Source organism: Artibeus jamaicensis, unplaced genomic scaffold (assembly GCF_021234435.1).
Source record: "Artibeus jamaicensis isolate MK-2021 breed Jamaican fruit bat unplaced genomic scaffold, CSHL_Jam_final scaffold_1964, whole genome shotgun sequence".
Classification (NCBI taxonomy): domain Eukaryota; kingdom Metazoa; phylum Chordata; class Mammalia; order Chiroptera; family Phyllostomidae; genus Artibeus; species Artibeus jamaicensis.
Genome location: NW_026522030.1, coordinates 9,949,436 through 9,963,894, shown reverse-complemented (window position 1 = coordinate 9,963,894; position 14,459 = coordinate 9,949,436). Strand labels below are relative to the sequence as shown.

At 43.1% G+C, this 14,459-nt stretch overlaps 1 protein-coding gene across 9 annotated transcripts in view; it reads left to right on the top strand.

The window, feature by feature from the left end:
• Positions 1-14,459, top strand: part of PALM2AKAP2 (PALM2 and AKAP2 fusion) — a 407,874-nt gene that overhangs the window by 231,054 nt on the left and 162,361 nt on the right. For 4 of the 9 annotated variants that reach the window (XM_037152811.2, XM_053656209.1, XM_053656210.1 and 1 more), the window contains one exon: positions 4,810-5,505. The exons of 3 other annotated variants lie outside the window; for them this stretch is intronic. In XM_037152811.2, coding sequence (XP_037008706.2) covers positions 4,810-5,505 — 696 coding nt within the window. Of the gene's footprint in view, positions 1-4,809; positions 14,041-14,459 lie in introns of those variants that run through there. 2 more of the 9 variants (XR_008389907.1, XM_037152821.2) reach the window with 2 other exon arrangements.

The window sequence follows — 14,459 nt, the reverse complement described above, 5'->3', positions numbered from 1 at the left end:
ACCAAACAGCAAGACCCAAAGTCAAAGCACCAATTCAGTCATTCATTCACGTCCCATTGCAGAACCCAACTACTTTGGTTCTTATTTTTCATGAACAAAATGAACGTGTCACTCCCTGTCTTAAGGGGTTATGGGAAGGAAGAGCAGAGATGCTTCATATACTCCAATCCTGTTGTCATCAGTATGTCACGTTTGGAAATCAATAATTAAATTGTCATTTAATAAGAACAGACTGCATTCAGTCACCCAACCACTGGAACTTCCTTGGCACTGTATCCTTTCTTTCTCCTCTGTCTCCAGATCCTTCCTCCAGGAAATTTCAGAGAGCTTTTCTTCAAACACTTTTATGTCCATGGGGCTCTTTCAAGATCTCTTGTAGGGGCTGTCCAGAAAGCCTGCTCCCCTGAGCAGCACCCGTCTTCATTTGTTTTCACTGGGATGAGCACAGGACCCTCTTCAGTACACAGATTTTAGTGTCCCTGTGTTGGGAGGAAGCTTGAGAGAAGAACAGGGTGGATTAGAGAGGGTTCTTTGTGGTTAGAGATGACCACATGGTTTAAGTGAGAGCTCTTTGGTGTCTGCTCCTGGGCAGCAGAAGTTTTCACAGTTGTGTGCGTGCCTCAAAGACAAAATGCTGAATTTAAAATGTAAGTCTCGTTTTCCTCTGGGTTCCTATTTACCTCAATTAACATTGTCTCAGAAATACAGTTGTCTGAGGACTGGAGTGAAAGATGAAAACTCATTCATTAACAACACATTTAAGATGGACGCTCATGCCTCCTGTGTCATTTTCTGAATGTCCAGTAACATTCTCCTATGTGTGTCTATGAAGTTGAAAGATTGCCTTTTGTGTGAAGCCAGATCTCCTTGGTATTCACCTAAGCCCTCCTTCCTAGGGAAGGGAGTGAATGCAGACAAGGAATGTGGGCTCTAACCCTGGAGAAACCTGCTAAAACTCTGTGGTTCCTTTGAAGCCTTATGTTGTAGCTGGTGTCAGGGGGAAGGAATACAAATGCTGCTGTATTTTATGGCATAATATATCTAGATTTATTGCATTATAAAAATGTCTTAAAATGCTCTACCCTCATAGTCTAGAAATATTGGAAAGGCAGTGTACCACATGTAAATACAAATACTGATATGTAGCCCCAATGAAACCATGTTCATTAACGGGGGTTCAGATTCAGAGCCATGTCACATTTAATAGAATACAGTTTAATATCACAGCTATAGGTAAGAAGTAAGTAAGTAAATAAATAAATAAATAAACTCTGTTCTTCTTCTTCTTTTTTTTTTTTTTTTTTTGGAAGGATGTTAAAAGCAATCCAATGCATATCTCCACCCGGACATATTTCTTATATTTTCATTTCTCCCCTCCACTTATCACCGACTCCAAAGCATCATCTCGCACCACATAATGCTCCTTCTCTATCAGTGGCCCGCATGGCGTTTGTTCTGTGGATCTACTTAATCCTTCCCACCAGGGACACCTCAGCGTCTCTCCTTTCTGCCTACTCCCTGATTCCAGAATGGGCAAAGACAGCAGGAGGTTGAGGGTCAGGGCGGTGCAGGGAAAAATGGACCAACAGCACCAGCATCCTCACCCGGGGGCCGAGTGAGAGGGCTGTCTCTGAAGATTCCCATGTCCATAATTTGCATCCCGTCATGTGAATATAAAAATAGAAATACTTTATTCCATACTCTGTGTTGGTTGTAGGGAAAGGTGTCCTTTTATTCACATATGCTACATGTTTAGGAGATCATTAACTATTGTACCTACAATAATAATCGTTATTACCATTCTTATTTATAAATCTGTCCCATGAGTATGTTAGTAGTGATAGGACATAATATTTAACTCCCAAAAATGTACATTTTAATTAAGTGTGATATTTAAAGAACTAACTTCTTGTAGCCCATGCAAAATTTTAAATGCCTATTCTAGTTCTCTGATGTTACATTTTGTGGAAAATCAGGAAGAATCACAGAAATATTTCTCTTCATGTCACGGTCATTGTGTAGCCCCATGTACCTCCATGACAAATATTGGTTGGCCTCACTGTATCTCTTAAGGAAACGCAAGATCTTTGTGCTGAACAGTGAAACCTTCAAAATGGACACGATGAAAATCAAGCATTGGATTTAGCTTCAGAGTCTTTTAGTTAAGTGTCAACTGTGAACAGATAACATTTTATTACACAAGCAGATGGAACAATATCACTGCTGTTTTTTTCAAACCAGTTCAAACCTTAATTACTGTGGGTACTTTTCATGGGTGTCATATTATGCAAAGTATCTGTGATTAGCTTAAGACAACCCAATTAGACTTTTCATTCAGTAGTGTTTGTTTCACGGGTATGTGTATCAGGTACCCTCTGTACAAAAGGTGCTAAGGTAGGTGCTGGCGGGAGGGGGAACCACAGAAAGCTGGCAGGCAAAAAACTAGCCTTCAAAGATGTTAAAAATCTATACAAAGGCTAATTAAACATTCCCACAAATAATTATACTACTGAGTGGAAGTATAAGAAAAGGATTAAATGCCTTCAAAGAGGTTTAGAAGCCATGTTCAAAGAATCTTAGAGGGGTGCCTTAGAGATAGGAGGGTCAAAGTTAGCCCATGACAGTTGACCCTGGACAGGGATGGATGAGTCACGTTTGGATGCATAGACTCAAGAGAAGGGAATTTTAACAAAAGCGGGAGATGTCTGGGTGTGGGGTGGCGTTATTTGGTTGTGCTAGAGGGGAGGGGGCAGTAGCACAGGGATTGAAAAGGTATTTTGAATCTCCTTAACACAGTTGCAGGATTTGTAATCCTTGTAGTTATTCAGAAAGAGGTAGGAACGCAAAGGCAATGATAAGCAGAGCGTGACATGGGACTCCAGGAGACCGAGGTGGAGAGGGGATGAAAAGCCGTCTGGGCAGGGAGACCGCAGTCAGTGGAAGGGTGTGGAGCGTCCCAGGAATGGAGAGCAGTGTGTTATGGCTGAAGTGTATGTGGAGCGAGAGGGGCTGCAAGACAAGCCTAGAAAGGAAGTCTGCAGACTGGTTCAGAGGGGCACTGAATGTCAAGTTAAGGAGTTTGATGTTCATCCTACACAGACATGGGAACCAACAGAGGCTTTATGAGCAAGGTAACTAACTATGAGCAGGATGGAGCACAGGCTGGAAGGGGACCGCAGGCTTTGTTCCTTAATTGGCCAGACCGCACCGCAATATGTCAGACTTTGTCTGATCTGTATCACATATCCTTCCCTCTTTCCTTCCTTCCTTCCTTCCTTCCTTCCTTCCTTCCTTCCTTCCTTCCTTCCTTCCTTCCTTCCTTCCTTCCTTCTTTCCTTTAAAAACTTTTTACTATCTTCTAATAATATAAAAACTATCTGTGTACCTCTGGCCACACAAAAGCAAGCCTCAGGCGACCTTTGGCCCTCTGGCCATGAGAAGAGATAAGTGGCTGGTGAAAAGGAAGAAAAGGCTGTGATGTGGGATGCGGAGGGCAGAGGAGGGCCTGGCCCTGGGGCAGCGGCGATGCAGGCAGTGGGGAGAGGAGGCCCAGGGGTAGGTCTGAAATAGTTAGTTACTCTCAATTGTTTGGCTATTGGGTAACTAGGAAGAAAGAGACAAAACAAATTGGGTGCCGTTCTGAGCCTTCTTTCTTGAGAGACTGGGTGGCACTGGTATTATTTATCACCAGGATTGGGGAAGTTTGGAGGGAAGCAGGTGGATTTAGTTCGGAAGCTGCAGAAGTTGAGGTGTCCATGAGCCGTACAGAGAAAGGGTGCCTGGGGAGAACTGACTCCGTGGCTCTAAAACCCAGTTTCCTCACACTCAGAATAGGGGCCTCTGACGTAACAGATTTGAAAGGATGGGTGTCATGTAGACTATAGGACAGGAATGAGCTGGTCCTCAGGAACTCCAGACTGGGTACAGTGGATTTGGGACGAGTTGCAGAAGGTGAGACCAGAGCAGAAAGACCGCATGGGAAGGTCTCGCAATAATCCAGGGAAGAGGAAACTGTCTCAGGTGGAGCAGTGGCGGTGGGACAGAAAGGAGGGGACAGGTGAGAAAAGTGGTACAGGGCCCAACCATGAGGTCTGGGTACTGGGCACACGGAAGAAGAGGTGGCTCCTGTGATTCTTGTCGTCAGGTTCCAGTGTCAGGGGGATGGCGTGCCCTCTATATTGTTCTTTTTCTAGTTCCTGTTGGAGAAACCTAGCTAAGTGACCGAAGGACTCGCAGAGCGTACTGTCTGACTACGTTTGTAGCTTTTCAATTTTGCAAATAATCCTGTTTTATAGTACATGTCCCACCTGCAAAAAGCTTACATGTTCTCCATTGACAGTAAAGGGAGATGGTGAAGAAGTAGTGGAACGCTTGTTGAAAGGGGTAAAAAAGATACCATTTTGGAACTAGGATACATCTTAAGCAAGGGCTTTACAACAGTCTATCAGCTGAGGGTAAGCTGTCAATCAAGGTAAACTTGCATGTTGCCAGCCTCCCCGTGATTCCTTAACTGGATCTAAACAGTTGCTTGTGGCCGTGTTGCCGCAGATCTTCCTTGGAGGTGTGAGTGTCCATGAGCTGTGGGAACCCCGTACATCTGTCTTCCAGTGCATTAAGCTGCTATGTTAAAACACATATGTAACCACCTCTGTCCACAATGTGCACTCACTCTAACACTCAAGATGCTTGGCAGTTAGACTAGAAAGGGCACAAAACCTTTTTTTTTTTTTTTTGGTCTGTTTGGCAATTAACCATTCACTGGCTTTTTTTGTTGTAACATGCACTTCCTTTCTCTTGTTTTCATTCAAGCTGTGTACGCCATGGAAATTAATGTGGAGAAAGACAAACAAACAGGAGAGACCAAGATTCTCTCTGCATCCACCATTGGCCCAGAGGGGGTCCATCAGAGAGGAGTCAGAGTCTATGACGATGGTACCAAAGTAGTGTATGAGGTGCGCTCAGGAGGCACCGTAGTAGAGAACGGAGTGCACAGATTAAGCTCCAAGGACGTAGAAGAGCTTATTCAGAAGGCTGGACAATCAAGCTTAAGAGGAGGGCACGGGTCAGAAAGGACTGTGATTGCAGATGGGAGCCTCAGCCCCCCTAAGGAACACGTGCTCTGCAAAGAGGCCAAGTTAGAAATGGTCCATAAGTCTAGGAAAGATCACTCTTCCGGGAACCCAGGGCAGCAGGCCCAAGCCCCCAGCACTGAAGGGCCGGAGGCAAACCTGGATCAGCCCGTCACCATGATTTTCATGGGCTACCAGAATATCGAGGATGAAGAGGAGACTAAAAAGGTGCTAGGCTATGATGAGACCATCAAGGCTGAATTGGTCCTCATCGACGAAGACGATGAGAAGTCATTGAGGGAGAAGACAGTGACGGATGTGTCCACTATTGACGGGAATGCAGCTGAGCTTGTGTCTGGGAGGCCTGTCTCAGACACCACAGAGCCCTCGTCCCCAGAAGGGAAGGAGGAGAGCCTGGCCACAGAGCCAGCCCCAGGTACCCAAAAGAAAAAGCGCTGTCAATGCTGTGTTGTCATGTGACCACTTCTTTCTCCCCTTTGCTTCCGGGCAGCCTCTGTGCTCTCCACTTGCCTAGACCTCACTGTACCACTAACTGCAATACTGTGAACTGGAAGCCAGCACCTGCCTGCCTTGCAGTCGGATTGCTTTGATCTCTCTTATTCCTCCTCCCTTTCATTTTCCTCCAGTTTCCTCACCTCAGAGACAGCGTGCATGTGTGTGCTCCATTCTTTCCAAGAACTCGCTTCTCCTCTGAACCTTTCCTTGTGTCTTCAGGAGTGAACCGATTCCTTACTGCTCAATGGGAATGGACTCTTCACATCAGCGAGTTATATAGTAGCCTTAATTCACTTGACCGGACTTGAACCCAGCGGCCCCGGGGTTTCGTTTGGTAGTGTGTTCCCATACCGTACTCACGCATCGCCACGTTGCTGGCGTCTCACTCACCTCCCTTGCTGTGGATCTTTGCTTTTATCTCTGGTGTGGCAAACTGCTGTTGGCTCTAGCCGGTTGCTAGTGTAGCCAGAAGCGGACCCGACTTAGTCTGCCCAATCTAGGGTAATGCTTTTTGCTGCCTTACATAAGCTTCCAGATTACAGTATGTGCATCTATGGCTTCCCTTCTGTTAAACCTGAAACGAAGCTGATGTAAAAGGAAAGAACCCAGTGCTTGTCACAGCTGAAACGTAGGGACTGATGTCCGCCACCTGCCCATCAGCCGCTGCCCCTCATTCATGGCTTAACTGATGGACCCTTTATAGAAGAAGCACCGTTTTTTAATTTTCTAAGGACGTGAAACAAACATTGTTTTAAGCATCAGTAGTGGTCTCCAGACGTAGGCAAATCCACGAACCTTGCTTCTATCCTCTCAAAACAATGTAAAGTTTTATATTGTTTTCTTTTTCATGGATATTTTCTGATCACGTTCATCTATTTCCAATGAAGGGATCCTTGTGGGGTGCATCTCTGCAGTGACTGTATTTCTAGGACAGTCTTTCTGACCCACAGTGGGGGCTGTGAGACCCCCACTTCATTGCGGACGGTGCTGTAATTGAATTACCTGTCATCTTGCCTGCCCAGTTGATTACAGAGCCTTACTTCTGGACTCTTTCCTTTCTGTCCCCATTCGAGAAAGAGAATGTTTCCCATAATGTCAGCATGTAGGTTTATCCACCCTCCAAATGAGTTTTACAATGTTTAAAAAATGTAAAAAATGAAGAAAGACCTGTCTTCCCAACGTTCAGTGCTTAAATTCATTCCACAAATGCTGATTGATTGAGTGCCACATAGCTGAGCTTCCTAAAGCATGTTTCTCAAACTTCTGGAGATTCTAGAACATCAAAGGGTAGTTTTTTTTATCTAGAACATAATGAACAATTCTCTCAATAAATTCTTAGCTCCCCCCAAAAGCAAATAGCCACCTGTATAGTAAAACCAAAGGGAAACAATTTAATAACAGAATAATATAGTGATAAAATGAAGATGTGATATTTTAACTGATTTTAGTAACAGAGATATCTTTCTTACCTCTAAGTTATTTGCCCAATACTAATGGTATCACTGCAAATCATTCACAAAATTATCTATGTTCCATAAAACATAGTTTCAAAAAACCTCCAATAAGATATACTACATCAAGTCTAACTTCTGTGAAAAGTAGATGAGAAAAAAATATGATAGTCTTAAGAGAACTTGACTACAGAACCAACTCAAATTGACCTAAATAGCTTTCTCAGTAGTTTTATTAGTATTTTTAGTTTCTTGGCTTGAAATTAAATGTGTTGTAATCCAAAAGAAAAATATTTTTAATTGTTGAAGGTTAATTTTTCTCTAATTACATTTTAATGAGCACAAAGTGAGTTGTTTTATCTCCAATATATAAACAAAATAAGTTTAAAAGGGGAAAAATAGAGAAGCTAAGTTTTGCTTTCTAAGATGATTTCATCCATGGCTTGGTTGTGAATAGTTGAGGGAATTTTCTCTAAATCTCAGGTTCACTAAAGCAGCTGCCATTGAATAAACCTGTTCTGTCATCTAGAAATAATACCTGGTTTTGCTGCCTATAAATCTCACTATTTCTCAACTACACACTCCTCCATAAATCGTCACAGAAGCATTATTTAACTGTTAAATAGAATGACATGCCAGATAAACTGATTTACATTGAAAAAGAAGAGAGTTTCAATGTTTTGGACAATCTATTATGTTAATAATTTATTTAAGAAAGAAAACTCTAAAAGTTTACCATAGATTATCTTTTTTTTAATTCCCTCGGGGATTGAAACTATCCAACATGAGTTTTTAAAAGCACAGTTAATGAGTGTAAAGTTGGAACTGAACACCCTTGGGCTTGCTGGCTGACAAACAAAATCAGAATCTTCTAGGACAGATAATTATTCCCCGAAATGACCCGCCCTTCCTTCCGTAAGTGAACTAGTTTCTCACAAAGAAAATGATCTGTACTGCTCACCACAACACTTCACAGAAGATGTAAAAGACCAGTGATAATCTGCACTCTCATCCACCAATAATTATTCTAGGGATTCGCCATTTATATCAGAGTGCTCTCTGTACATTTACTGTTAAAGCTTTTCATGTAATGGTTTTTAAAACAAGATGTGTTATCTTTATTTAAATGATTTCTCGCCACAGCAAATGCAGGTGTGTTTAAATATGGCCTGTATTTGGGTATTTTGTATCATTTTCCTATTATAATGGGGGGTTCAGGCTCAGCAGGTACTTTCTGGGGATGAGACCTACAATCCCGCCTACAGTGAGTAACTGCCCTTCATGGTAAAACAAACAAACAAACAAAAAAACCCTCTAACTTGTGGTTGGGAACAGGCTGCCTCCCTGCTGTCATGGGCACACTCTGTACTTACATAACCAGGCTGATTAGAGAGTCAGTTACGAAGCTGCAACACCGTTATCTTTTTTGAGCTAAGAGTTACTTGGGCTTTCTTTGAAAATCACGACACTAGTTCCCTTTTAAATGGAGAGAGGAGAAAGAGGAAGAGAAGGAATATTTCATTGGTTTATAAATACATTTTCAGGGGTATTGAATTAAAGATCCTTTAATGGTAAAATGATGCAGTTTAATATTACTTATCCTGGAAAATCATGGTGACTTGCATATCCTTAACTTTTTTTTTTTTTTTTGGTTTGATGTGTGATAGGACAAACTACAGGGGATTTTTTTAGCTGTACCTCTTTTACCCATCAGTATATGAATTCCTTATATAAGCAAAAATTAGCTGGCTCTCACAGAGATTTGACAATGTCCAGTGATATCACTTAATATTAGGAGGATAGAGGATGAGGGGCCAGGAATTTCCTTCTGTTTAAACCCAAAACATAGTTTCAGTCAGTCTTCAGAGCAACCTCTGAACATTCAAAGACTTTCAGGAAACTCAAATTCTAGTGTTTCTTTGATTTGACTTCTTTCTGGAATGTTGATAGACATGGATTGCTTCAAATTCCTGCCTAGTAGCATCTTAGTCCTGGCGGCAAATGTGTTTTTCCTATGTGCAAGTATAATATTTTACTTTGGGTGGGGTTAAATTTTTATGAAAGGGGGAAACTATATGTCTAGAGATACGATATCTCTGGAGCAAAGCTCTAGAGCAAAACCAAATTGGGGCCAAGTGTGAAAACAGCCTATTTCTCTTCCCTTCTGCAGAATTCCATTTCAAAGGGCCACAGACCACCTTTTGGCAATGACCATTTATTTAATTCCCACAAACAAACAGGTAGCAAAAGAGGAGGAGGAGATATGGTGATAGAAGCAAAGATGAACTACTAAGCTGGTACTTTCTTTTTAAAAAGCATTAACCCTTTCAGTTCAAAACACAGATGAACAGGAGGACACTTGACTTGGGGTAGTGAGCACACAACACAATAGGCAAATGATGTATTCCAGAACTGTACGCATGAAACCTATACTTTTATTAGCCAGTATCACCCCAACAAATTCAATTTAAAAATAAAGAAATAATGAAACACAGATGAGCATACACAAAATATGCACAGAGGACTTTCTCTTTGTTTGTACTGAAGTCTAAAAGCTCAGCTATCCCTGTCACTAGATGCCGTGTGGAGTGTAACTCACCAAAGGCCCCATTCCTCATGGGAAAATATTCTCATCTCCCTTAATGTTACTTCGTTGACAACAGATTCCAAGGCGAGCAAGTTTTATGTTGTGTTTTTGCAATATGCACACTTGTTATTGAAACCACAAATTCTCGGCATAGCTAAGACATGTGTCAGGAACTTTGTAAATGGGCAATCTTTTAGAAGCTCCTCAATTTACTAAGCAAGGTATGTAGAACTCCACTAATTAGGAGAGAACTGGAAAGACCTTTTGTGCTACTGAGTAATACCACCGGCAGGTACAGGGCGGGTATAAAACATGTCCCAGAACAGCTCAAAGTCATGAGCAAGATGGGGGTCTTCGATTCCGGCTACCATTTCACCTTCATTGTGTAGCCCCCTTCTGGTCTTAGCATGAAAATTTTCCTGCATTTCCTAGGGCAAAAAGAAACATTCATCTTTTCTGAGGAGCACACTGTGGTTATGTGTCTGTATTTTCATAGCTTCAGCAAACTCCATAATAAAATGCCCAGTCTAACAAAACCCAAAATACTTATGATCTGAATGTAGAAAAGGATAGAGTAAAGATTACATCCAGAGAGTTTTAAAGGGCAATTTCACTAGGGAATCCTGAGATCAGCCTTGCCCCTGACCCTTAATTTTTATAAGACTTAAATAAACCCCTGCCTCCCACTCTACTCTAGTCCAACATAGGAAGGCCAGAACTGTAGCGCAAAAAAAAAAAAAAAGAAAGAAAAGAAAAAAGAACAAAAAAACCAACAACAACCCTGCTTTCAATGTGAAAATATACTATGTCATTTTGGGGGACCACAGACTTTCTGCATCTAAGATCTGGACAGCCTTAACTTTTGTAAAATACAGTTTTTCAGTGCTCTCTTTTACAAAGCGGGAAACCAACATGTTTCCTGAAATTAATGACTTTTTTATATTTTGTGACTATTTTCTAAGTTTCTACAGGTTGAGGTATGAATGGTCATCTTCTCCCCATAATGCCTCTTACTCATCAGCTGGGGCCCTTTTTTGCAAGTCACTGCATTTTTATCACAAGAGAAGTGTCTCTCATGACCCACGAAATTCTCCCTAGACTTCAGGCAGTCCTTCTAGAGTGAGAGAGCAGAAATACCGAAAAAAGAGAATTACAGGGTGGCTTTCTTTTTATTTTCCTATGGTTAATGTACTGTATAGTATATATGTTTACAGAATGTATCTGCCTTGTGATGTTAACAAAATGAATGACAAAAAAAAAAAAGAGTTCTGATGTGCCATTCGAAAGTTTGCCTTAGCATCGCTGTTTATGTTCTCCTTTTCTGTCCTTTTGGGAAAATGCAGGTTGTATTCCAAAGCTGTATTAACACAACATTCTCTCCCCCACCCCTGCCCAGCCCTCTTCAGAGCTGGGAATTTCACCTCGGGAGCCTTGAGGCAGAACCTTGCAGGTCTGGCCCAGGGGGAATAAAGTGGGCGTGGCTTGGGCATTGCCTTGGCTCATCTAGCAACCAAACACATTCTGTATTCTCATCTTGGCCTGCCGAATCATACTCTGACATTCCTGGGGCAGTCCACGTGACCTGCAGCCCTTCCCTCTGTGAAGGTGGTGAACCTGTGGAGCCCCGTCTCTGGGTCTGGGAGCATATTTTTAAGCATAATTGGCATGGCATAGTTTGGAAAAGCAAGATTCTTAGATGGACTCAAATGATGGGATTGAGTCATTACTGATGGGTGTGCCCATTCATTATAGTCTAAGACTTGTAGCACCATATGGGTGGGAGTGAGGAGCAGTGAGAGAAATGGAATCGTTTACATTTATGTATTTTTTTAAGGAAAAATATTTTTATAATGAAATCTATATGCATTCTGAAGCTTGCGTTTAGAAACTCCCTTGATTGACTGAGTTATTTCTCCATTCCATGAAGGTAACCTTCTGGTGAGTTCTGTAGCACTAGCCCAGACCTCTGGTGGCGGGGGCATTCCCTAAGGTCCGTGACCTCCCTTGCACCACCCTGCACGGAACCCAGTTTTTCCACACGGACCTAGTTTGTAAAATCAAACTTCCTATAACTGCCATCAGAGAAACTGTGTTATACTGGTCGAGACTTCCCTGGGCTCCATCTTTAAAAATAAATGTATAATCTTTTGAAAGGAGGTCGCTCTTTGCAATATAAGCCAAGCCCAGCAATGATCAATGTCTGACTCTTCCACATAGTTAAGGAGTAACTTCGAGGTTGAGGGACCACTCACTACGGTGCATTTGAGTCAGAAGCATCTGGCTCTCTAGTCTATACATAAATGTGTGAACCAACAATACGAAGCTTACCAGGCATACTTGGCCTTGTAAATTTTAAAGGGGCCGCATCGTATTTTCAGGGCTAAGTAGAGATGAGAAAGAATTGTCTTTATCCATCCATAAAGATGATTCTAAATTTTTAGAGTGCTTGGATTCCACCCCGGCCCCAATTTCCTGCCAAATTTCTGAGTTCTCATCACAAGCACACTCACTTTCATGAAGATCTTCGGCCACACCCATTCCTCTGTCTGACAGTGGGACCAGCCTCAGCCTGCTCAGCCCTCCCGTTAGATTCCCTTCCCAGGTAGCGTCCGCTCCCAGGACGGACCCAGTTTCTATCACCCTAGAAGGCTGAGATCCCTTTTCCAATAAGGCAAGGTCATAAGCACTCTTTCCATTTCAAGGAAAGGAACCCTTCTGATTCCCACGTAAATCATCCTAATTCCTTTGTCACCAGAATCCCTTTGGCAGGCTCAACGCAAGCCCAACCGTGAACATCAATGTCATGTAGACAACTTCCCAAAATGACAGAACTATGCAACTGCCCGAAGGTGCTACAGGCGAGCCAATTCACTCTAGTTTCTTATTCCCACGGGAACCTCCAGGTGGGCAGGGTAGGAGCCACCAGTCCCTTGGTTTTGCAATGATAAGTCTTTGTCTACAAAGAGGCCACCGGGCCATGCCTGATCTGAACTATTCTGTGTGTAGCTCCAACTCCCAATTCCGTGAATTCCTATCCTGGCAAGTGGAAAGAGTTCTATCCTGTGTGGGGTTCTGAATCATTCTTTCCTCCTCTCAAGCTCCTGACTGAGTAGAGTTCAAATCATGCAGGGGTTCCAGAAAATGTTGTGTGCGATGCAGCTTCTCGGTGAATGTAGGTGTTGATGGGATTTTCAGCTTTAGCAGCTCACTCGGGGTGAGTGATATCTCTGTAAATATATCCATTCTGTGGTTGGTTGGGGGGCGGGGTGGGGGCCTGTTGTGCTTACTCTGAATTAGACTTGCCGGGCTAGCTGCTGTACTTTGTAACCTGAAGTGTACTTTGACTGTTCTCTCTCCTTCAGACGAAAAACAAAAACAAAAACCAACTTCAGAAATAACACTGCCAGCAACAGCCAATGCTGTACTTGTAGCTTCTCTCTGTTCCTCTGTACAGTATTAATAGACAATAAACTGCCTTTTCACTGCATCTACCTCTGCGTGTCTGTGCCCCGATTCTTTCCCCGCTCACCTGCCACAAGGGCACACCCGGCCAGACCTCCTTGGGAGCGCCTTCAACTTCTCACTAAACCTAAACGCTAATGAAACTTGAACGTGCTTCAGAATCACCCAGGGGTACCTGCTCCATCACACCTGTGGAACTCAGTTTCAGATTCCTAGGTCAGGGCCCAGTAACCTGTATTTTTAATACTGTCTCCAGGTGATTCTGATCTGTGGGGTCGTGTGGTAGCTGGCCCGTCCATGGGTTTGGGTGTCCCCCAGTGGGAATGCCTGTGGCCTGCCTGTTCCAGCTGGTTTCTATACTAACTAATACGATCTCCCAACACATCCTTTCTCTCACCTGCTCTCACACATCTTTCTCCACACCTGCGGTCCTTTCTCTTGTTCTTTGCGAGTCCCCAGCAGCGGCACTGACTGTGATTTCACGGGCGAAACTTGGGCTGCCCCTGAGGTTAAGCATTCATCCAATTTCTTCTAAACATCTGAATGTACATGGGGACTTCGTTACTCTTCTTTCCTGCTGTTTCCTCTTTACCTAGAACAAGGTCAGCAAACTTTTCCTATAAATGGCCAGATAGTACATATCTGGGGCTTTGCGAGCCAGATGATTTCTGTCCCACAACTACTCAGCTGCCAGAGGGCAGCCATAGACTGTACGCGAATGAATGCCTATGGCTGTGTTCCAATAAAGTTTATTTATTGAACAGCCTTTGGGCCGGATTAGGCCTGCAGGCTGGTGGTTTGCTGACCCCTGGCCTCCAGCAGGCCTGGCACATCGTAGGTAGTTCATAAGAAGTTTAAAAGTTATTGCGTGAAAGAACAAGCAAAGGGCAGATGTGATGTCACCTGTAAAAATGTCACAGAAAGTCATTGTCTTTGAGGTCGAGGGATAAATGAAATCACCTGGGGAATGCTTACATGTTTGGGTTCCATGGTGGATTTTTTTTTTTTATGTCTTTATGCGTGGAGGGAACTGGAAAGATTGAGATGCAAAAGGTGCCTTAGAGACTGCTCAAGCTGCCAGGCTGACACTAATAAGAATTTCAGCCAATATAAAGTTGGGAAGTGCTAGGACACCTTGTCCTTGTCAGAAGTGCTGGGCGTGCCAGAACTGGGGTCTCTAGGCTTCCAAGCGTGTAGTCCGAGTGTTTGGGGAACTGGGTTTTGTCGGATCCATCCTGTCCAGTGAGTGGCAGCGCTTTCTGTAGTTATTCTCCTTGTTAATTGAAATAGTCTTTATTGTGTGGGCATGTGACTGGATCATGATAGCACATTACACACTCCACAACTCTAGAATGTATCAACAGTGACACGTCA